At 30.5% G+C, this 23,510-nt stretch overlaps 1 protein-coding gene across 1 annotated transcript in view; it reads right to left on the bottom strand.

The window, feature by feature from the left end:
* The window catches only part of btv (beethoven), a 239,088-nt gene that overhangs the window by 23,890 nt on the left and 191,688 nt on the right, over window positions 1-23,510 (bottom strand). The window contains 10 exon segments of the mRNA XM_067274747.1: window positions 8,272-8,397; window positions 9,456-9,619; window positions 9,695-9,899; window positions 11,815-11,934; window positions 14,116-14,271; window positions 14,616-14,759; window positions 14,937-15,191; window positions 17,781-17,944; window positions 21,158-21,281; window positions 21,609-21,707. Of these exon segments, the coding sequence (XP_067130848.1) occupies window positions 8,272-8,397; window positions 9,456-9,619; window positions 9,695-9,899; window positions 11,815-11,934; window positions 14,116-14,271; window positions 14,616-14,759; window positions 14,937-15,191; window positions 17,781-17,944; window positions 21,158-21,281; window positions 21,609-21,707 (1,557 nt within the window).

Genomic DNA, 23,510 nt, shown 5'->3' with positions numbered 1-23,510 from the left:
TCAGAAAATAGATATTTATGGTATATTTGTAAGGGACACAAAAAATTGGACTTGCACATGGGCAAGATATCCTAGTGATATTGTTGAATGTGTGAAGGTTCGAATATAAGAATAACGAGATTCGATTAAAATTTTATTTTATTTGCCAACCGATTTTCGACAGTTAGGGTTAAATCAAACACAGAAACAAAAAACGGAAAAACACCGACAAATTTTCTCGTAAAAATTAATCATAAACCATCGTTCCCACGGTAATACTTCCTTGTAGAAGATGAGTTAACTGTTGAAAAATAATTATATCATGTAATTCACCATTGGTCAAAAGGGACTTCCACCCTTGACGTACTTCACAAAATCTCGAACCCAAGATCCCAAAATAAAAGGAAAAACGAACGCAGAGAGGGAGAGAGAGACAGAGTTTCGACAACTGATAAGTGTGTGTCGTGGATTATCATCTCCTGCTGTTGAAGCCGTCCATTTCATCTATCTACAGTCCAGTGACTCTTATTTTCAAGCGAACTCTCGTTCCTCGGACTTTGTGCAAATCTCAGGATCACAAATCTCCGGATCACTAAGGTATTTATCCTGCTCGCGATGTTTTGTAAACTCTCTCTCTCCGTTCACTCGAGACGCGGTTTAATAATTCGATTCGATGATATAAATACTTCCCAATACGTTAATTGATGTATTCCCTATTAATCACAAAATAAACGGGTATTTTGTTTAATATTAGAAGAGTGTGCGTTTCTTCCTCGATTACCCTCATCATCGGCATCTTATGCTTCCGAAAAACGCGTATCTATCCGCGAGAAGTTTGATAGATTGGTGTCAGTTCCTGACGTAAACGGGATCTTACGATCCCAAATCCATAACTAATCATTGACCGCTCGAGCCTTAATCATCCTTTCGACAACCGAGGTCGGACCTCAAGGTCTTGTGCCGTTAAGAGGTAGAGAAGATAGGAATCATTCTCCATCTCCTACCCTCGGTTAACCTCACAAATGCAATCATGTTAAAATTCTTTTAGTATACAGGTAACGAGGGAGGGCGCTTAGCTCGCCAGGTGAATGGGTGCTAGTAATTGTGCTCCGTACTTTGATCGCCAAATCTCAGGATATTTTGCGTCGACAGATAAAAGGAATATACCGTTGGATAGCGCAAGTAGTAAGGATTCCGTAAGGGTAAACATTTTGGTTTTCCGACCGGTAGTTCGAAAGTTACGAGCGTCCGTAATTTTCGATTTTGCTCGGGCTCCTTAGGGCCCCTTTTTTGCCATCGATTAGGATTAACGACGGTATTAGTCAGATAATACTCCCATCTAAGACGTGTATAAATCTCATTCGGCTCACTCTTACGGTTATTGAGTTATTAACGATCTGATTTTACCGTTAACAAAGAGCCAAACCGCCACGTGGTTGCTAGCCGATCGGCGTGGTTTTATCCGTTCGGCGTCGTTCTCGTGTGTTAGCGGGTATCTGCCTCCCGGTTCCGCTTTTGGTGGTAACGTTATCTTTACTTTATTACCCACCGGGTTAGTGCGAGCTGATTCGGTTCGGCGGGTTAACGGCTAGGCGCCTAGCCGGGAAAGCCGAAAGTTCTCCATCGTGTTTAGCTCTTTATTTCGTTCCTTGGTCAGCGGGTATAGACTCTTTGGTTTGTTATCATAATTATAATTATAATTATTTTGTCGGTGAGTTTCTCATCTTCTGCGGAAACACGACTCGTTTCCGTATCTCGCAGTGACCTTTTCACTCTGCACAAAGGGCTTTGTTCCCTACCACGTGGTGGAGGTAGCCACTCGGCGTACTGTGTACTGTTGCTATTCCGTTGCATCGGTTAAGTGGCTTGGCTATTCACATTGTTCAGTACTCCTTGTATCTTCAATATGGAAGGTATTACCGTTCCTCGGGACAATGTCAATTCTCTCGAGGAAACTATTCTCGCAGAGGCCAATGAGCACTTTGTCAGAATTCTTGACCTAGTGCCAGAGTCTTATAAATCGAATATATCCACTAAGGGGCGCAAGGAAGTTCGGGAAAGGCTTACTCGCCTGTTCTCTTGCCTTGGTCAATTCCAAGGCATCCTGCGTGAGGTCAGATCCAACCACCCCAAGTGTTCTCCGCCAACAGCCCAGGCTGTTCCGGCTACCACGTATGCAGACATCACCCGGCTGAATATGAAACCTACCTCAACAACCAGGGCAATAAACAAATCTCTCCGAAACAAACTAGAAAATGAAGGCTCTGGCGGAAGCTTTGCTCTTATCCTGTACCCAAAAACTGACGAGGAGGGCGGCAATTCCACTACTAACATGCAACTCATTGAAAGTGAAATTAGGGAAAAAATAAAACCACATGAGCTCAAAGTGAAAGTTAAAGCAGTGAGAAAAGTAAAGGGGGATGGCATTTGTTTCAGAACAAATAGCCACAAGGAGGCCGAAGTCTTAGCAGAAGCCATTGAAAAGCTTCCAGAAATTCAAAGTAAAATCAAAAGCAGGATATCTGAGGGAAGGAGACCCAGAGTAATCCTTAACAACGTACCCACCACTGTTGACGAGGCTGAAATCCTCCCCATAATCTACGAACAAAATGACTTTCTACACACTACCACCAAAGAGGAGTTTCTTGACAATACAAGGGTAAGCACAATCCTGCACAGAAACAGTACTAAAGAAAACTGCAGGCACATCGTCTTGTCTACAACACCAAGGCTACGTGACTCCCTGATATGTACTAAACATATAGCTATCCAATGGGCCAATATTTTTGTTAATGATTATATCCCACTGGTGCGATGCTTCCAGTGTTGCGGGTATAATCATATTTCGGCCAACTGCCCAAACAAGCAGAGGTGCAGCCACTGTACCAAGGGACACAGGTTTGGGGAATGTAAGAGGCTTGACCACACTCCTTGTTGCACCAACTGCAAGGAGGCCAATAAAGATATTCCAGTTCAAGACAGATATACCACAGACCACAACGCCTTTAACCCTCGCTGTCCAATTACAATAAGAATGAAGACCCAGACTATAAAACAGACCAACTATGGATTGTAACCAGCCACTACATACTACGAGGTCACCTAATTCTTCTTGTTTGTCCACTACCGCTCATAACCTAATTACAACCCATGCTTCTAACCGTAACAGCCATACCAAAAGGAATATATCTATCCTACAGATTAACTTACAGCGGGCCAAGGCCCCTTCCTCCCTATTAAATAAAACAGCCGAAAATTGGAATTCTGATCTCATTGTGGTCCAAGAACCTTACCTCTTCAAAGGGGAGCTCACCAGTTACTCTGGCATGACTTCCTTCCCACCCAGGGGATCTAAGAGCAATTTTAAAACGGCAATTTTGGTTAGGAATAAACACCTTTCCGTTCAGTTTTTGCCGCACCTCTCCACTACTTATGTCACCACCTGTTCTATCATAATTAACCATGGAAGTATATTTATCTCCTCAATCTATTGCTCTCCGTACCAGGACATCGAGCCTATGTTAGATGACCTGGATCAGATCAGTAAGACAGTCGCTGATAGACCTTGGCTGATTTGTGGGGACACAAATGCCAAATCGTTCTTGTGGCACAGCCCGGTCGAAGACAGCAGGGGTTTTCGTATGCAAGAGTTTGTAGCAACTCTGTACTTGACCTCATGTAACACCAGCCCCCTCGCCACATTCTATTCCACAAGAGGTGAAAGCTGGATTGATGTTACCCTGGCAAATATTCATATGGCACCAAATGTTTCCTACTGCTCAACGATGACCGAGCCGAGTGCCAGTGACCATAGGTACATCAAGATCGAACTACAGTTCGATATTGTGGATGCTGTCAACACCACCATGTACCATCACACCAACTGGACTTCCTTCCAACAACTTATTCAAGACAACTGGAACTTTAATATGCCTATTATTCAAATGGACGAAAGGGACATCGACAACTGCATCCAGAACCTCACTAACCTTATTCTTAACTGTTACCACTTGGCCAGCAAGAAGAGGACCAAAACAAAGACCAATGCCCCGTGGTGGGATGGGGAACTAACGAGGCACCGTAAGCATGTCCGTACTCTTCGGAAACGCTATCAAAACCAGACGGACGAGCAACTCAGGCTCACCCAGAAGGCCGAATACACATCCAACTTTAATAATTACAAAACCCTAATTAATAAAAAGAGACATCAAGCCTGGAGGCAATACTGCAGTCGGTTTAACGAACCTTGGGGTGACCCATACTATATTGCCTTCAAAAAGAGAGACAAGGTAAATATTCCTATGGCTGTTAAGACTAACGAGGGATCCTATACCAATTCCCTGGAGAATACTCTAAAGGAATTGTTTGAGTATCACTTTCCTCTCGACGACCCTGAGGACGACACCGTGGACCAAACAGAGACCCGTAACAGCACGATTGAACCAACCAACCAGGAAGATGATCGCCCCTTTACTTACAGAGAAGTCAATCATGCAATTAACCTTATCAACAACAAAAAGGCACCTGGTATGGATCACATCACTGGTAAAATGGTCAAAGAGGTGTTCCTCGCCATTCCATCAACTTTCGTCACACTATACAACCGATGCCTAACTTTGGGTTATTTCCCTCGTTATTGGAAATGTGCATCAGTAAAATTTATTAGGAAACGCCAGAATGAAATCCCTCAGTTCGCGAAAGACTATAGGCCTATCAGCCTGCTCCCAATTATGGGCAAGGTTTTAGATAGGCTAGTTATTACCAGGATCCTATCCTACCTAAGAAGAAAGAATGCCCTTAGCCATCATCAACATGGCTTTACTCCTGGGAAGTCCACCACTACGGCTCTCACCAAGATCACAGAGTACATCACCCAGGCCAAAGCTGAAAGGAAGCACACGCTGTTAGTCTCGATCGACTTCCGTGGAGCCTTCGACAACCTCTGGTGGCCCACAATCCTGCAGCAGCTCCAGGTTCACCACTGTCCTCGAAACTTATTCCATCTGATCAAAAGCTTTATCAACGACAGGAAGGCTGGCCTTTTTGCGAACAACATTAGTCACTGCCATCATGTCACCAAGGGCTGTCCACAGGGGTCAATCTCTGGTCCGGGCCTATGGACTATCGTCCACAGCGATCTGCTATCTAATATTAATAATGATAATGACAACAACCATCTTATCCAAGGCTATGCTGATGACACAGTTATTCTTGTCTCTGACAAGAACTCTGGCAATTTACCTATCCTCAGTAATAATCTCCTAACAAAGGTCTTCAGCTGGAGCGACAAAAACAAGCTCCCCATCAATTATTCGAAGTGCTGCTATATAATTTTTTCTAAAAACACTCCGCTACAGAGAAGCCCACGCATTGAGATCAATGGTGTCAAAATCTCCCGTGTCAAGGAATTTATATACCTAGGTGTTAAACTCGAGCAACAACTACAATGGTCCAGCCACATTGACATGGTGGTCTCGAAAGCAACTAAGGCATCAAACGCCCTTTTTTCCATCGCTAAGAATACCTGGGGCATTGGATACAAAGCAGCCAAATACATTTATCTAGGAGCAATTGAACCTATTTTGCTCTATGCGGCTCCGATCTGGGCGGAGGCTGCACAGAAGGTTCACATTCAAAGGAAGCTTTCTAAGGCCCAGCGCATTGCAGCTCTTAGGATCTGCAGGGCTTACCGGACAGCCCCGACCTCTGCCCTTCTGGTCATTGCTGGTCTGCTTCCTGTCCACATAAAAGCCAAAATGGCAGCCAGGATCTGGAACATTAACAAATTAGGCACCAGCAACCACCTCTGCAACACCAATAAGATTAATACTATGCTTTCTGATCTCCCTGAGCAAGTAAAGGAAGATATCAAATCCTACGGTATTGAGGTGAAGGATGCTAACTCTAATATGACGGTAGGCTACTCTACCATCAGTAGTTACACCCTTCCTCATGATGATACCTGTGACATCTCCATCTACACCGATGGGTCCAAGAACAACGAGAATGTGGGGGCAGCGTTTGTTCTTATTAACCATCAAAACGGCGACACTCATAAGTCTGCCTTCAAATTAGGTCCTCATTGTTCTGTCCCCCAAGCGGAAATACTTGCTATTACTAAGGCAATTGACTATGTTTTCACTGATTGGTTCCCCCGTAACAAAACCATCATCGTCTATACCGATAGCATCACTGCCATCCACTACATTACTGGCCTCCGGCGCAGAGGCGATAACGTTCCTCGAATCCACCGTCATCTTGCCTCTAATACGCACAACCACAATGTTCATTTTAAATGGGTACGTGGCCACTCGGGTGTAGCAGGCAACGAAGCCGCCGACAGCCTCGCTAAGTCCGCCGCAGCCTCCTCCCTCCCGTCTAGCTACGACAAGATCCCACCTTCTAAAATTAAGTACTGGAACTTCCAGCTTGCAATCCACCAATGGCAACAGGAATGGGATAGCAGCATCACCGGCAGGACGACTTACAACTTCATCCCTAACATCACCCAGCGCCTTCAGTGGAGACACTTCTCTCCTTCTTTCGCTATGACCCAGTTGCTAACTGGTCACGGCAACTTCAAGGCATACTTAAAAAGATTTCATATACTAGAAGACAACATCTGTCAGTGTGATGGCACTTCCATCCAGGACAGCAGTCACTTCCTCTTTGACTGTACGCTGTTCAACCAGAACCGTGACACTCTTATTGGCAGTGTACTCTATGCTGGCTTCAACTGGCCCTGTCCTTTTAACGTCTTCCTTGAAAACAAGGACATTTATTATAAGCTAGCAGACTTTCTCTCAGCGACGGCAGCACTGAATCCAGCGAGCAGTCTACACACCGCAAACAACAGTGTTCAAAATCCTGATTGAGTGGACTTCTCTTCAACAGTGTTTCTTCATGTACCCAGGAACTGTTTCCTTGTGATTCTCACTTCCATTGTGACTTTCTGTATCCTAGTGTTATGCTACCGTTCGCTACGCTACATGCTACTGTCTTATCTGTTTTACTGCTTTGCTTGTTCACCCCACCGCTTGTCAGGCAGTTGTCCTGATGCGTGCGCTGTGGGATCTCACCTCTTCCTCCCTCTTCCTGCCCCCACTTTCATCCCCTATCCTTCGCATTTCTCCTTCTTCCTTCATTTCTTTTCCCCTCCTGGTCGTACCTATGAGTGATACCAGGAGTTCCCCCCACTTTTCATAAATAAAAAATAACAGGTAACCCCTGTATAACATGGGAGTTACATTCCAAACAATTGCCATGTTATGCGAATCCATGTTATACGAAACAAAGAACTAGTACGAAAAGAGGGGTTAGGTTTCAAAAATTAAAAAACATGCTATTATATTTTCATAATTAAGATAAATATCTTTATTAAAATTTTCTTAAGTGATACATATGAATATAAATTGAACAATGTCTTTTTTGTCATCACTAAGCACTATTAACTGAGGGCAAGTTATCCTTATCCTCTGAGCATTTTTCTGCATTATCTTCAGATCCATGCTTTACCTTTTGCAAAAAGTATGTAATTTTAGATTGCTTGCTTTTAGTTAAAAGATCTTTATAAATTTCCTTATATGGTGCTAAGCACTTATGAAGAATAAAGCAAGTATGGATTAAGGGAAAAACATCTGGCAACAGCAAAAGCAGAAGCGTCGAGATCTGGCAACATTGAAACAAGTTTCGAGAAGGACCATGTGTATCGACAGAAGGCAGGGAAAGAAAATTTACATACTTAAGTACTAATAGTTCGTGAAAATAATAATTTTCGTGAACTATTAGTACTTAAGTATGTAAAAATTTATTTACATTTCATGTTGTACGAGGGTTTTACCCAATTCTCGAACCATGTCAGAGTGAATTCGTGATATAGAAGTGCCATGTTATATGGGGGTTACCTGTATATTATATTTAATTTGTGAACAAATTCATCATAGGATCTAAATTAATTGAATAAAAGCATATATATATGCTTTTATTCAATTAATATATATATATATTATTTGTCTATGTTGATGATTTTTATATTTCTAAATAAATTGATGTGAATACTTCCAGTCATACTATATCACTTGTCTTCATTTAATAGGAATCTCAACATTGAAAACAAAAAATTTTGATTACTCTATATGTTTGTTAAATAACTGAATGGCTAATCTGTTAGTTCTCATAGCATAAATGCTTAAAGAATTTTATTCTTTTTGAGGCAAAATATATTTTGATGAATGACAGAAAAATTTTTTAAATATATCAGTTTTCACAACTTAAATATAAAAAATCACATACTTTAATTAATGTAGGTAACCAATGAGTGACTAGATGAAGATTTTTCAAGCATAACCAGTTGCCTTCTTGTGCACAATTATGAAGATAGTCTATAGCAATTTCCATTTGCCCTTGACCCATTGAAACCTAAAAAATTATGAATAATAATATCAATCTTCATATTTTATAATAAAAAGTTTTATTAATGTTCAAAAAAATACAATTTTTTTATTAATATACATTGATTTCTGAAATTTAAAACCAAATTACAAAAAAGTTCAATACTAATTATACGCTATAAAATTTAATTTAAAAAATTACAATTAATTGAAAACAGAATAAAAATTATGTATAAAAAATTAATACCTGAAAAAAATTTTAAATTGTTGATTATTGTTTTTCAAAATGCTTTCAAGATCTTTCAGGAGAAATATAATTTAAGAAATATCATTTATCTTCTTAAAACAATCTGAATAAGCTCAATAAAGCTCCAATAAAATATGAAAAAGTTACCATCAACTTAATGTGCAGTTGATAGTATTCCAAAGCCAAATGATAGCTAGAATAAATTGACTGTCATTGCTACTATTAATAATTAAATTTTATGTAATTTTGCCTTGAGATACCATTAGGTACTATCTCTTATTAAATTTAATATTTATAATTTGGCTTTAATATAAGTATTGTGCTTAGAGATGTTTATGTTTGATAGTATTCTCATGAAGAGACTAACAATGTAGGCTGCAAATGACATCCAAATTTTCAAAATAATTTTATTTTCAATATCTGTAATTAATTTTCCATTAATAGAATAGATGTCATTAATTGTTAGTCTTTTACTGATAAAAAGTAATTTTTTATTTTAGCCCAAATTAAAAATATTTTGAACAAGTCTTAATGACCATAATTATTAATATCAGTTCTATCATACTTTACATATATATCACACAACTTATTATATGACATTAGCATGGAAATTACATTTTAACTTTAATAAAGTTATGTTTTATGGTAAATATACATATTTTTATATTTATATTTACCATAAAACATAACATAAGAATTATGGTAAATATTTTTACATTTACCATATTTCTTTCCTATTTATAATAAAAGTGAATCAAAATTATTGTTTTCTACTAATATTTCACAATTTAATTTTATGCTTACTACTCAGTAGTTAAACTTATTACATGAATTATTACCTGATAATATTTTTCAGATCCTACAATTTCAGCACTGAGTTCTTGCAATTCTTGAGATGGATCGGCTCCAGGTGATATAATAATTAATATTGGTTCTGAAGCTAATGTTTCATATGAATAAATGTTTCGTAAATTTAAAGCAGGTGGAGAAAGCTCTTTTAATGCTAAAAAAATATGTAATTAAAATATATATAAATTTGATTAATAAAAAATAAATCAATTTTTCAATTCTTACTTACATAATAATCTAGAACAAAATGTTGTCATTGCACTTTGGAGGCGATCTGGACGTAATGCTTGTATTAATAAAACTTTTTGAAATGAAGTAAGTTGTTGTTCTACAATGGATGGAATTTCTTGTTCACAGTGATAACTTTTGGCAAAAGTGTTCCATAAATTATCATCATTAATTCTTAGACTTGAAAATAAGTTAGGGAATGTATTCTAAAAATAAAAAAAGCAAGCTGTATGATACATAACAAAATGTACTTATATGTTATATATCAAAATTAATTTTACGAATTAAATACAAAAAAAAAAAAATTAATTCCAACAACATTTCTTTTTTAATATTTAACTATATTTCCAGTTGAATCAATGCTGTAACTCAGAAATTTGGTATTTATGATCAAACATAAGAAATTTATCTTGATTTAATTTTTCGTTGAATCACATCAGACAATATTAATCTATTATGTAACTTTTTTAAAAAAGTTTATGCTGATTTTTTTACAGTTAATATTAATGCACAAATTATCAGTATATTAGTAGATGTATAGTTTTAATAATTCTGATATATACCCCCTATAATTATTTTGAATCACCGTTTTTGTCTTATACAAATGATTGTCAAAAAAAAAACAAATTATTTGAAGAAATAACGTAGAAACAAAAATTTTTTAAATAAATATATGACTGGTGTTACAAATATCTATTTTAAAATTATTTTTAGTTTTCAATTATTTTTGAATCTTACAGTTAATCTTATTGGTAGTTATACTGAGATTACAGTACTGAGTTTAATGCTTTATTATTAATGTGGTATTGCAACTAAACAAAATTTTCCACAAACATATTGGACCATATGCTGCAGATATTTGCAAATAATGATAATAATGTAAACAAAGTAATGTCTTTTTTAGAAGAAAAAAAAAGCAGTAAAAAAATTTGCTAATATTTGTGTTATTTTTACATAATAATTTAAAAGTGGATGCAGCAGATTTAAAATTTTTCAAAATATTTCAAGTTTTTTAAAAATTAAATTTTGTATAGATGACATTAATAATAATTTATTAACTAATTACAATTCCATTCAGTTGCAACAATGGTTATTGTTAAAAAATGGAGAATTTCATTAAAATAAATAAAAGTGTTCATTGATTTGTTTTATCATATAAACCAACAAATGTTTGTATAATTTGTTCTAATTCAAAATTTGTTATATTCTATTTTATATTTATCTGATGAAGTTCTATAAACAAAATGTAAACATACTTATTCATACATTCAACTACTTTATTTCTTTTTTACAAAATGCCATTTTGTACACATTATTATTATTATTATTATTCTGTATGTAGATCACATTTTACTCAGTTAATATCAGTGCCCAGTGCTATCCTGGGCTGAGGTCAAAGCAGAGCAATAACAAATCTGTTACTGTGGTTATGTGATGTTCATGAACATTTCTGCACTTAAGAATTTCCTAACTATGCGATAAATGTTTAGCATGACTGCTTTTTGTATTGTAATATGTATGTATGCTATTGTGATAGGCCTAACATCTCTAGACTTTTGTGTAGTATACAGAATTACGGTATGATGCCTACACAAAAATGACTACAGGCATGATAAGTATATTGTCTATTATCCACAAATGCTTTATTTCATGTGCAAGTTCTGTGTATTTGCTAATCTTTTCAGCATGTGATTTTGTTTTGTTTACCAATAAATATGATGTATGATCTGTTATGATGAATTGTTTTGTCCATGTTATTGTTATTATTTATTAAGACAATTTACATCATAATAATAGGATACTATTGAATTAAATTTATTAACTTCTCATCATCAATCACTTTGAATAAAAACAATATGCATTATAATAACATTTTAATACATTCTGTACATTGTATATATATAAAGGTACAATGTTCAGGATGTATTAAAATGTTTTTATAATGTATAAATATAAATAAAATATCATTATAATGCACATTGAATAATTCATACTCAAAAAATAGAAAAGCCGAAAAAATACAAATTCCATAATTCTAATCTTAAATATAATTTACCTGACATAATAAAATTAGATAACCAAAAATAATTTATTTTAAATATATTTTTTTTTAATGTTTACTTTTAATAGAGTCACAGCTAAAGCTCTTTCTTCTTCCACCCAGTCAGGCAGAAGTGATTTCATTTCATTTTTATCTAATTTCACATCGGTAATCAACATTCCAATAAAGGCTTCCCATTCCTAAAAATTAAAAATTATTATTTTATTATGTTAAACAATTTTAATTTAATACAAATAAAATAATTCATATAAATCAAATTTAATAATAATATATATATATATATATAATATATATTCTAAAAGTAATTTAAAATCTCAAAGCAAAAATATAAAATTCAAATTCAGATGTTAATAAAAAAAATGGAGAAATGTATCAGAAAATATAATAAATATAAAATCTGATTTTAAAATTTAGAAAATATTTAATAAGAAAGAGTAAACATTATTTTGCAAAGATTGTCATTTTCACATTCAAAATTCATATAAATTTATTTATACTTACTAAAATAATTACTACAAAATTCATTATCAATTATATAAAAAACTCTGAAAATGAATCAATTATACATAACACCATCAAACATTAATTCCTGAATTAGAGAAACCATTGGAAAATAGCTTAAAAAGTATTTGAGATTAAAACTCATTGTCAGCTCATGTAATATAAAAAAACACCAATGTTAAAATTTTAGAATATTCTAACATGTTAGGTATGTTACCAAAACATAAAATTATTGTAAAATTTAATGCTTATATCTTAGAACCATAGAGTTTTCTGCAATGTTAGAAATAAAACAACAAAACAAAAAATATTTTTTGTAGTTTTACATTCTTTTATATTATATTATGTCGTTATGTTAAAATGTAAAAACTATAAATTTTTTCAAGCAAGAGTTCATAACCATGGAACTCATGTTTACAAGCTGATTCTACTTTCTTTTTTACCAGATGACTTTTAAAGATTGCAATACATCATCTGCTGTTCTGAGTGGAAAAATTCCATGTAATTGATACATTAAAGAGATTTTGTTTAAAACAACACAGTTTTTATATAAATCTTGCTCTGAAAGCATGATAACATTCCATTTCAATGTAATAACATAAGAAAATATAAATGAACAATAACATGTTTTTGTTCTTTTGTATTGAAGTTTTATTTGTAAGGGTTTGAAAAATTTACAGTTGTAAGAATTATAAACAATGCTAATGTTCCAAAACTTTAAAACATTGATTATGTTCATTTTTTTTTGAAAATTTTGTTCTTTATAATGTTTAATCTGACAATGAAATTTAATCATGCTATTTTCTTCAAGGACTTCATCAATTTAAGAAGTTAGTGCTATATTTTTTATGTAAAGAAAGTCGGAGAAAGATGTCTTTGAGTTCATTGGGGTTTATTTGTATAAATATTGAAGGACAGGCAATATTGAGTGGATATACAATATAAGATGTATTTGTTGTATACAGCACTTGTTTCTAATTTTAATTTTTGCAGTATAATATGAAATAAAAATACATTGGGAGGAAGACAATTTGCTGGTACAAAAATATTGGGGAATATATCCCCTCTGTACCATATGGATGATGTCATGTTTGGATCAATTATGATATTGAGCCATTGATTAATAACAATGACAACTTTTCATAAAATATAAAATGTTTAAAAAATCCATTCATCCAAAAAGGAATATTAATGTTGACATATTTTCAAAACTTATAATTTTCAATTTAATTTTAGAAAAATAAATGATAAAATTTTATCTCTAATTAAGAACTGAATGATTTGGCACCTTCAAAGATCTAGTATAAATTAGCAAAAAAAGTTTTTAAAAACCTATTTTAATTGTGGATCAAGACACATGCTTTTCTTTTAACATTTTTGAATTTTTCATTTTTTGCATTTATGTTACATGTAACTTCACACCTTCCTTAGACTTCTCAGCAGTAACTGTTTAATAAATATTTACTGCTGGAAATTGTAAGAAAGATGTAAATTTTCTGTGTTGTACTAAATGGTTTTTAGCATTTTAGAGATAATCTAAATTTTAATGATTTTTCCTCAATCTAGTGCAAGCTAGATCCAGAGAATACAAGATAAAGCTGTATTTTATTAGAACTAAACCTGAAAATCCATTATCTAGAATAAAAACAATAATGAATCTTCCTGTAACTACAAATATATAATTTTATTGTTTGAATTAAAACTCTGAACATATCTAACATAAACAAAATTATTTTTGATTCTTGAATTTATGCTTTAAAAATGTTTTTTGTTCTAGTTATAAAAATAAATTTTAATTTTAATCTTACATATTAAAATAATTTATCATATCAATATGATTACAATTATACAATATTTACATTTTCTTGAAAATGTTGTGTATACATTCCATGTATTAAATGCATAGCAAAGGTTAATCGATCAGTTTTGAATAAGGAACGGCACACATATTCATAAACTAAATGTTGAAGAGATTGGATTAATCCTTTCATTCTATCTTCTGGACTGTTACTTATCTGCACAAGAAATAAAACAAAATAAATGATTTTCTCAAATAAAAAAAATTTTGATTACATTCAGAATATTGACTATTTTAAGAAATACATTATATGATTATTTGAAGTTTTTATATGTATTCTTTTAACTTTAATATAAATAATTACAACAAATATATATAATTGTTGCAATATATTGTAAAAGTAATAATCTGTATTTTTAATTAATTTTCAAGAATTTATATGAATTGCTAGATATTTAATTATAATGTTTCATTAGAATTAAATTTATGGAATTTAAATTAAAAATTATCCAACTCAATCTTATAAGTAAAATAAGATCTTAAATCTTAATCTTTACTTACCTTATCAGTTGCAAGAGCTTGATTAAATAATTTAAAAAATGTAGATAAACTAAAATCATACATATTATTCAGTTTAATAAGTTCGGTTATTACAAAATATAAATTGCTACCAAACTGAGCCAATGGTAAATAAACTTTTCTTTCCTAAAATAGAAATTAGAATAAAATTTAAAATTACAAAATACAAATTTTATATAAATATATTGTTGATAAATTCTTTATAAAGAATTAAAAAATAAAAAAAATTTATATCTGCCATAAAAGTTTGAATTTTCATTTTATAAAAGAAGAAAACATACTCAAAACATAAATTATACTTACTTCTTCTAAAGATAGCTGAAGTTGCTGAGATTCTTTTAAAGCTGAAGATATATTTAAACTACTTGATTTTGTATTATTTAAAGATGCAATTAACACTTTATTTTCCAAAATATTGCCTTGAGCTGATGCTAACTGTTCTAACAATGATTCTTCTAATTTTGTTAATTGTAATTTTAATTCTTCCTCTTGTTCTAATAATTGCATTCTTCTTTGCTCTAATTCTGGTTTTTCATGCTGTAAAACTGCAGCTAATAACTGCAATGAAACAAAATATATATAATTGTATATTAATTATTATAATAAAATATATCAATGATAATTCAATAAAAAAATTATAAATAGTAGTAATAATTTGATTAATAATTCTGTAGGAATGGGAATAGAAAATAGTTTTTAAAGAAATATTATTAAAATTGTACTAAGAAATGTAAATTAATGCTAAGTCTAAAAGAATTGTCTTAGAGGAAGTTTAATATTGTTAAATAAATGATATATTCAAATTGTGGAAATGTGCAGAAGATTGGTTTTCTCTTGGTTTATAGAACTGTGGCAATAATTTAAAAAAGAAAAATGAAATTTAAATTTATTGTTTTAGTAATTGCTGTTCAAATGCTAGATACTGATTTAGAAATTGACATCTATGTGGAATATGTGGTATTGTATTTAATTTTGTGGAAACATTTCACTCCTTTTATTTTTTATTTAAAAAGAAACATTTGTGGAATTATAGCCTTTTACTAGTAAGTTTTTAAAATTTTTAAACATTTTTTTGTTTTAATCCTTTTATAATTGCTACCATTTTTCTTTTTTAATTTGTAGACTGAGTAAGACCTGCATCAGATGCATCAAGAGTAACTACTCTTGATGCATCTGAGTAAGAGTTGAGTAGACTGAGTAAGAGTTGACCTTTTCTTAAGAGAACATTTCAAAATGCATATTGTAAAATAAAAGTTATTTTGGTGTCATGCTTTTTTGCATAAAAACAAAAAAGAAAAAAAAAAACAGTAGTGTTCAGAATTATAATAGTTACAACATATCAGATATAATATAATGTTTTTTTTTAATTAGTTAATAATCTAACTGGATACTTCATCATCTTATTAAATTATACTTAACTAAACCATAGCGCAGATAGAATTTATAGATGATAAATTGAATGCTTATATATTTTATTATGACATGTTATCATTTTAAAGTCATTAAAATCTGCTTTGTAAGGATGCATGACAAGTTTTCTCTTACTGTATTTTTGCAGAATGACCAGCATGTCAGTCTATCTGAGGAGACCATGAAATCAGATATTTCCATATGGTAAAAGCTGGCAAGCTGGTTTATCCCAGGAGAATGCCATACATGTCAGGTTAAGTGAGACCATACATCTCTCTAGAGCAGTGGTTCTTAACCTGGGGTGCGTGCACCCTCAGGGGTGCGAGAGAGCATTTCCAGGGGTGCGAGAGAAATTTTCAAAAATTAAAAAAAAAAAAAAAAAAAAACAGCTAATGTGCGTATGGAAATAGAATTTGAAAAACTAGACTTAGAACAGTTCTGGTGTAAACAGTTAGAAGCTTATCCACAACTGGAAAAAGCAGCACTAGAGACACTTTTACCATTTGCCACCACCTACCATTGTGAAATGGGATTTTCAGCACTTTTGCACATCAAAACAAAAGCCAGAAATCGCTTAAATGCATCTGATGACTTACACGTGGCTCTTTCAAAAAAAAAGCCTTGGTTTAATAGAATTATTATGAATAAACAACAACAATCTAGCCATTAAAATTTAAATATTGCTCTTTATGTTATATAGTAATATATATTGTAAATAAACATGGCATTTATTTATGCAATAAATGTTTTTTCTTAAATAAAAAATATACACACATTTTTTAAGGGGGTGCAAGAATTTATTTTCATATTCAAGGGGGTGCTGACCACTAAAAACGTTAAGAACCACTGCTCTAGAGGGCTCTAGATTAAAAAAACAAATGCATTACGTCACACAAAAACAAATGAGTTTTTATTCTAAAACTGTGAAACTGTCAGCATTACATCCAAAACTACGATTATATGAGTAATTTCTTCATTTTTTTGTCTTTCTAACAAAGTAAAATAATTGTGAAATTCTAAGTGCTTTTTTCATGTGTACTTTATTGTTATTTGATTCAAAAATGCAAAAATAAACGTTAAATTTAAGAAACTCTCTGTAAATGAGAGGAAGGTGTTATTTTTAAGGTTGGTCAGTGTAGTCTATACTGAATAACTATTACTACTAATAACGTCAATAAATCACTAATTGTTTTATTATCTTATAAATAAAAACGCTCTTCCTGATTTTAAGTTGATCGAATTACAATGTTATTACAGTAGAGCATCGATTATCTGAATACCGATCAACCAAAACATTGGTTAAACGAAAGCATTCCAGTCAGCAAATTCAAATTTCCACTAGTGCTGTGGCGCTGCAGCACTCTTTCCCATCCTGCCAACCTAAACTGTAGGCCTACTTTAATAAACAGGTTTTTTTTGTAAAGGCACAAGTTTTTCCTGCCTCCTTCAACACCACCCACATGCGAAAAGACCTTATACTATTCCTGATGCAAGAATTAACTGATTCTCTCCCTTTTCTGGCTAACTCACAATAATCAATGCAAAAATACTTTCATAATATCTTTTGCAATACTTTACAATGTTCCAAGATTATTATTGACCAATTTTAATTTCAGACATTTGTTCATATCTCAGATGCATCAAGTTAGTTAGCTTGATATATCTGAAGATATAAGAATTTGATAGGTTCTATTATTTTTTAAATTTATAATTAAATAATTAATTAACTATATTTACCTGTCCCATTAGTCCTGCTTTTGTAGTACTAAAGTTCACTGTTGTAATTAAAGCAGATGCATACGGTGGCAATTCCAATGAAGAATATTTTGTAATTAAAAACATTTTGAAATTTTCGTTGAAATCAACTAATTTCTCACCAATTTGAATAACATATCTAGGACCTTAGAAAAAAAATTAACATATAAAATAAACAACATAGGCAAAATATATTTATGTTGTTACTTTCAATTATTCATATTATAATTATTGTGATACTATTATACAGGGGGTGCAAATGTAGGTATACAGTTGAGAAACTGAGAAATACAAATGTTTGGTGTTCATTATTATTTTTATTATTTTTTATTAGTTCGTATTTCTTATTTGTGATTTAATTTGTACATAAAAATAAATGTTTTTTCTTCCTATTTTCTCCCTGTATGTTTTTTCCCCATAATAACAACTGTATACCTACTTTTGCACCCTCCTGTATATTAATTTTGCAATACAAATATTAAACATTTTAATTTAAATTAAAGTTTTCAAAAATTCTAAATCATCCTCGTGATAAAAGTAAAACTGTATAATGCTGATATGATAAAAATCAGCAATTTTATACTGGAATTTTATAATACTACAATATAATGTAAATTTTAAACAACTAAGAGGCAAGAGATAGCAAGTAATTATTATAAATAATTATTTATACTACAATACATTTGTATTATTATAATAGGGAGGTTGCAGCCGACGTTTTCAGCCTAAAACGTGAACGTCGGATGTCAAGTGCTGCCATCTGGCAATTCTAGAAGGTTGATAATGACATTTGTTACGTCTAGCATGGCGAGTGAAAGTTCGGTGTAAACTTCTTAATTTTAAACCCAAACACAAAAAAAATGATGATGAATTTTTAAAAAATAATGATTATTTAAGCATTTATGAATAATATTATAAAGAAACAGATGATTTTAATCCAGAAATTATTTAATTATTCAATTTTTTTGCAAGTGATGTGAAGTGCCTATAGAAATCACATATTTCTGTACGAGTAGGTTTGTCCTTTCACAGCATCTTCTACCATAAACAGCATAATACATTTGTATATTTTCTAAAAATAATTTTCTGATCTGCATTCGGATTTACATAAGCCACTACTTCCCTCAACAAAAGTATGAGGTAGTCCTATTGTCCTATCATTTGGGTAGGAGACACGACGCTAATTAAAAATAATTATTTAGTGTTATTAAACATCCTATAAATACTTTAAAATAGTTTAATTTGTTTATTTACCTTCACTAGTAACATTCATCATTGTTAAACGTGTTTCGCCATTTTTCAACAATATCCCATGAGTCAGTGCACGACGTGAACATGTGGCACAACGTGTTTTACTTAGAGTTCAAACATCAAACATGTACTTCTGCTTGTCATACAAGTTTAACATTTGAACTTCGGCTGCGACCTCTCTAATATATAATGAAAACTTATAAATTTTTATGAATTTTCAGCATGCCTCTACAATTTTTTTTTTATCAGTCTTTATATTCAAATTCAAAAATTTATAAATAGTTATTCTTAATTATAAATGAAATTGATGATCCAGTTTACTTACAAACATCTTACTTATAAATATTTTTCAAATGCATATGAAAAAATAAATTTACAATGATTTTTATTATTACAAAGATTATGATTTATATAGTTTTTTAATACTATATGATATATTTAATACTAAAGATTATTATTTCATATAGTATTAAAATACTATATGAAATAATAATCTTTATAAACTGTTGTACTCATTTAGTTTGCTTAATCTTCATAAAAATTTTGTGAGTTGAATTTTTTGGTATGTTATTAGAAGTTTTGAAGTACTTTAGCTCTCTACTAAAGTATTTCCCAATTCTAATTTCAATATTCATACCACACCATACCATAAAATTCAATTTATGCCATTAATAGAAAGTTAAAAAATCAATTTTGTTCAATCAATGATATAAGAATAAAAAAAGTAAATTAAATGATAATTATTATGTATTCGAGGAATTTATGAATACTATTCATGGTGATTGCCATTAAAGGATTGTCAAAATAAAATAAAAAATTTATTAACAGCAATTAAAATGGTAAGTAATAGTTATCCTACTGTCATAACCAAATACTAAAGAAAGGCTAAATAAAAACTTCTAAGTAGAAGAATTAGCTGAAGGAATATACATGAAATTCAGGTTAGTAAGACTTACAAGACAAGTTGAGATCTTGGGACTTGATATGAATTACCTTAGATGTTTTTTAAGAGAGGAAACTATATCCAATACTTTTGTACTTATGGGGAAACCAAAATGTGAAAATGGAGTTTTATGTTATTTTCTCTCTAAAACATGTAAGTGTTATCATAAAAATTCTTTATGAAAAATAATAACAATGTTGTATTTCTAATTATATCATTGTTCTTTCACAACAGTCTGAAATGCATCTGTATAATCTGTGTTAAGTTATATAATAACATCTTAAGTCATCCAATGTGAAATTGCTGTGAGAAAATCAACCATTATAAATTAAAGTGATTTTATACACATCTACATAGAGCTAAATAAAGAATTTTAGATAATTTAATGTCTATCTCATTTTTTTTTCAGTTTTCCTAATTTTTCAATCATATATTGACAGTCCATTATTTCTTGTAGTTATTTTTATTTGATCTACTATTTCTTCATTCTTGGCAGTAAAATAAATATTATATATATATAGGACACACATTTATTAAAGATAAATTGTTAAAAAATACTGGATAAAAGCTTCCCAAGAATATCATAATAAACATTTCATGCTTAAAATATAATTGATTAGTATCTGAGAAAAGACAGCCAGATGGCCGAGCATTTAAGGTGACAGCCTACTGCTATGGGGGATCCAGAATCAAATCTCGATGGGTTTGAAAACCCCAGGAATTTTTAGAGATGGTTTATTTGGCTTTGCCAAGTCTTGTCCCTCACCATCTGGCCACCCCACTGTGGGACTAGCAACGCGTCTGCATGGTAAGAGGGAGTTGAGGGTTTGAGTCCCGCTTTGAGCCAATTATTTTCTTCCAGTTTAATCTAAATTAATTAATTAAATATTATAATTATTAATTTTAATAAGAGATGGCGCCTAATGTCTAACTCTAGAGCCAAATTTATTTCTAATCTATAATCATTTATCCAAAATTTAGTCCGATCATTTACGGCAGTTGTTGGTGTACTTGCTCAAAATAAATTTTATTATAAAAAGACTAAAAATTCAAGAATTATAAAATATTATTACAACAACAACAACAGATTAAAACATAGATAATTCATCTATATTTTTAAATTTAAGAGTAATTTATTCAATATAATTATAAACAAAAAAAATACCTTGACTAATTAGATCTGCTCTTAATAATGAATATAATAATGGTTCTATTGTATCAACATCTAAGACAATCAACGTTTTACCAAATCTCACGGCAAGTTCAAGACTAGTAGGAAAATTGCTATCCTGTTTGTAAAAAAATTTTACATTAATTATAATAAAATAACTAGTAATACATTAAAAACTGAAAACAAGATTAATTAATTAATTACTTCCTTATATCACTTTAAAAAAAGTCTTTAGTAATTTTAATTTTTCAATATTTTACAGTTAAAATAGAAATAACAAATTTTCACATTGTACTGTACAATATTATAATTTACAATATAATAAAAAAAATAAATAAATTTGTATTTTAAAAATATTTTCATAAAAATTGTTTGTTTTTGCAGTATTTTCCAAAATTCAAACACTAAATTTTGTAAAAGTTTAAAATAATGGCTTATAACTTACTTGTTGGCTTACAATATCAATGTTTGTATTTCTTAAATGAAATTTTAACCAATTTGTTGCTCGAGCTGAAGGATCAATCAAAAATGGATAGAGCGTTGACTAAAATAAAAATATTTTTACTATTTTATTTACTTTTATTTATATTTACTTATTGAAATAACTGAAATTAAAACATGTAGTTAAATAAAAAAGTAATTTTATTTATACTTATTATTTTAAATTTTTTAATTGTAACAGAAAAATATTTCTGTTAATTAATTAAAAAAATTATATATATGATATATAACAATTCTTAAATAAAATAATATGACATACAAAATAATTTTCTCTTTATGCTGAATAAAAAATATAAATAAAAACCAATTTAAAAATTATCAATAATAATTATTTGTAATATAAAAAAAATAAGAAATGAAATGATAATGCTGTCAAATGTCATTCTTTCCATTACATCTTTATGAAATATGAGTAAGAAATCTAATAACGATAACTGATTATATATTTTCTAACTTATTAAATTTAAATATTTAAATAAATAAATAAATAAATATATATATATATTATATATATTTTTTAACTTATTAAATATATATATATATATATATATATTTAATAAGTTAAAAAATATCTAATCAGTTAAAGTTATGAATGAGAAACTATGAGACTATTATAAAAAATGATATAAACATATATTAAAAAATGCTGTATTTTATAGGATCGCTTTTCAAACTTGCTGACGTAGAAAATTTACGTCTAGAAAAATATTATACAGATTCCAACATGTCAGGGATAAGTACAATTTTTTTGCCATATTATCACATTACTGCAATTAGTGCAAAGGTGTCCATATAACAGTATCTTTAGGTAAAAAATATACTGTATCAATAAGGCATATTTATCAATATTGTAATGTCTGCTTCAGAAAATATATTATTTGATACCATATGGTCTTGGAAATTATTTGTGGACCAGCAGCTTTAGTTTACTAACATTAATCTAAGACTTCAAGCAGCACTACATTACGGTATTGTTTTTAATACACAATTATGTTTATGTTAAAAAATCAATAAGACATTTTAATTCCTAACTAGAAATTTAAAGAAAATGAAAAAGCTAAATCTTGATTAAATTCTAATTTGTCTACTAACTTAAAACAAAGTAATTTTAAATAGTTTATTTCATCCAAAAATTCTTATATAAATTACTATCTACATTTTATCAATTATTTTAAATTTTAAACTAAATTTTAATTATTATTTGAATATTACAATACATTAGAACAAATTATTACAGTTTAACAGTAGAAATTTTACTTACACCTATTTCCATTTTAGAAAGCTAAAAACAATACAAATTATTAGTAATTTAAAATTAAATATAAATTGAAATGCAGTAATTGACTTTTGTTAACAAAATTTTCTATTTACTTCATTGTAATTTTATTTGTTTATTCCAGTATTTAACATGAAACATTCATTTTTTAAGCTTGCATATTTATTTTTAAAATAAATAAAATGTTTTGGAAGTTTTAAAAGAATTAATAACATAGAAAACTTATACTAAATCATATTTATATAAATGGTTTTAAAAATTCTACTTGTATATACTACTTGATTCATATTGATATTCATATCAATTTTTACATTTTCATTACTGGATTAAAAAAGTTTTTATAGTTTTAAGTTCACAACAGTATATGCTTTCTAGTAACAGTATGGGAGAAAATCAAAAGAACAATATTATTAAATTTATAAAATTATTGAAAGAAACTGAAATATTTAAAGTAGATATTAATTTTTTTAAGATATATATATATCAGCAATGGGGATAAGACAAGTTATAGACAATCGTATTAAACTAAAAAGAGTTTACATAGAAGTTTTGTCACAAAAATTCATAATC

The sequence above is a fragment of the Centruroides vittatus genome, unplaced genomic scaffold (assembly GCF_030686945.1).
Source record: "Centruroides vittatus isolate TY-2023 unplaced genomic scaffold, ASM3068694v2 contig_563, whole genome shotgun sequence".
In the NCBI taxonomy this organism is placed as follows: domain Eukaryota; kingdom Metazoa; phylum Arthropoda; class Arachnida; order Scorpiones; family Buthidae; genus Centruroides; species Centruroides vittatus.
This window is presented reverse-complemented; position numbering and strand designations above follow the sequence as displayed.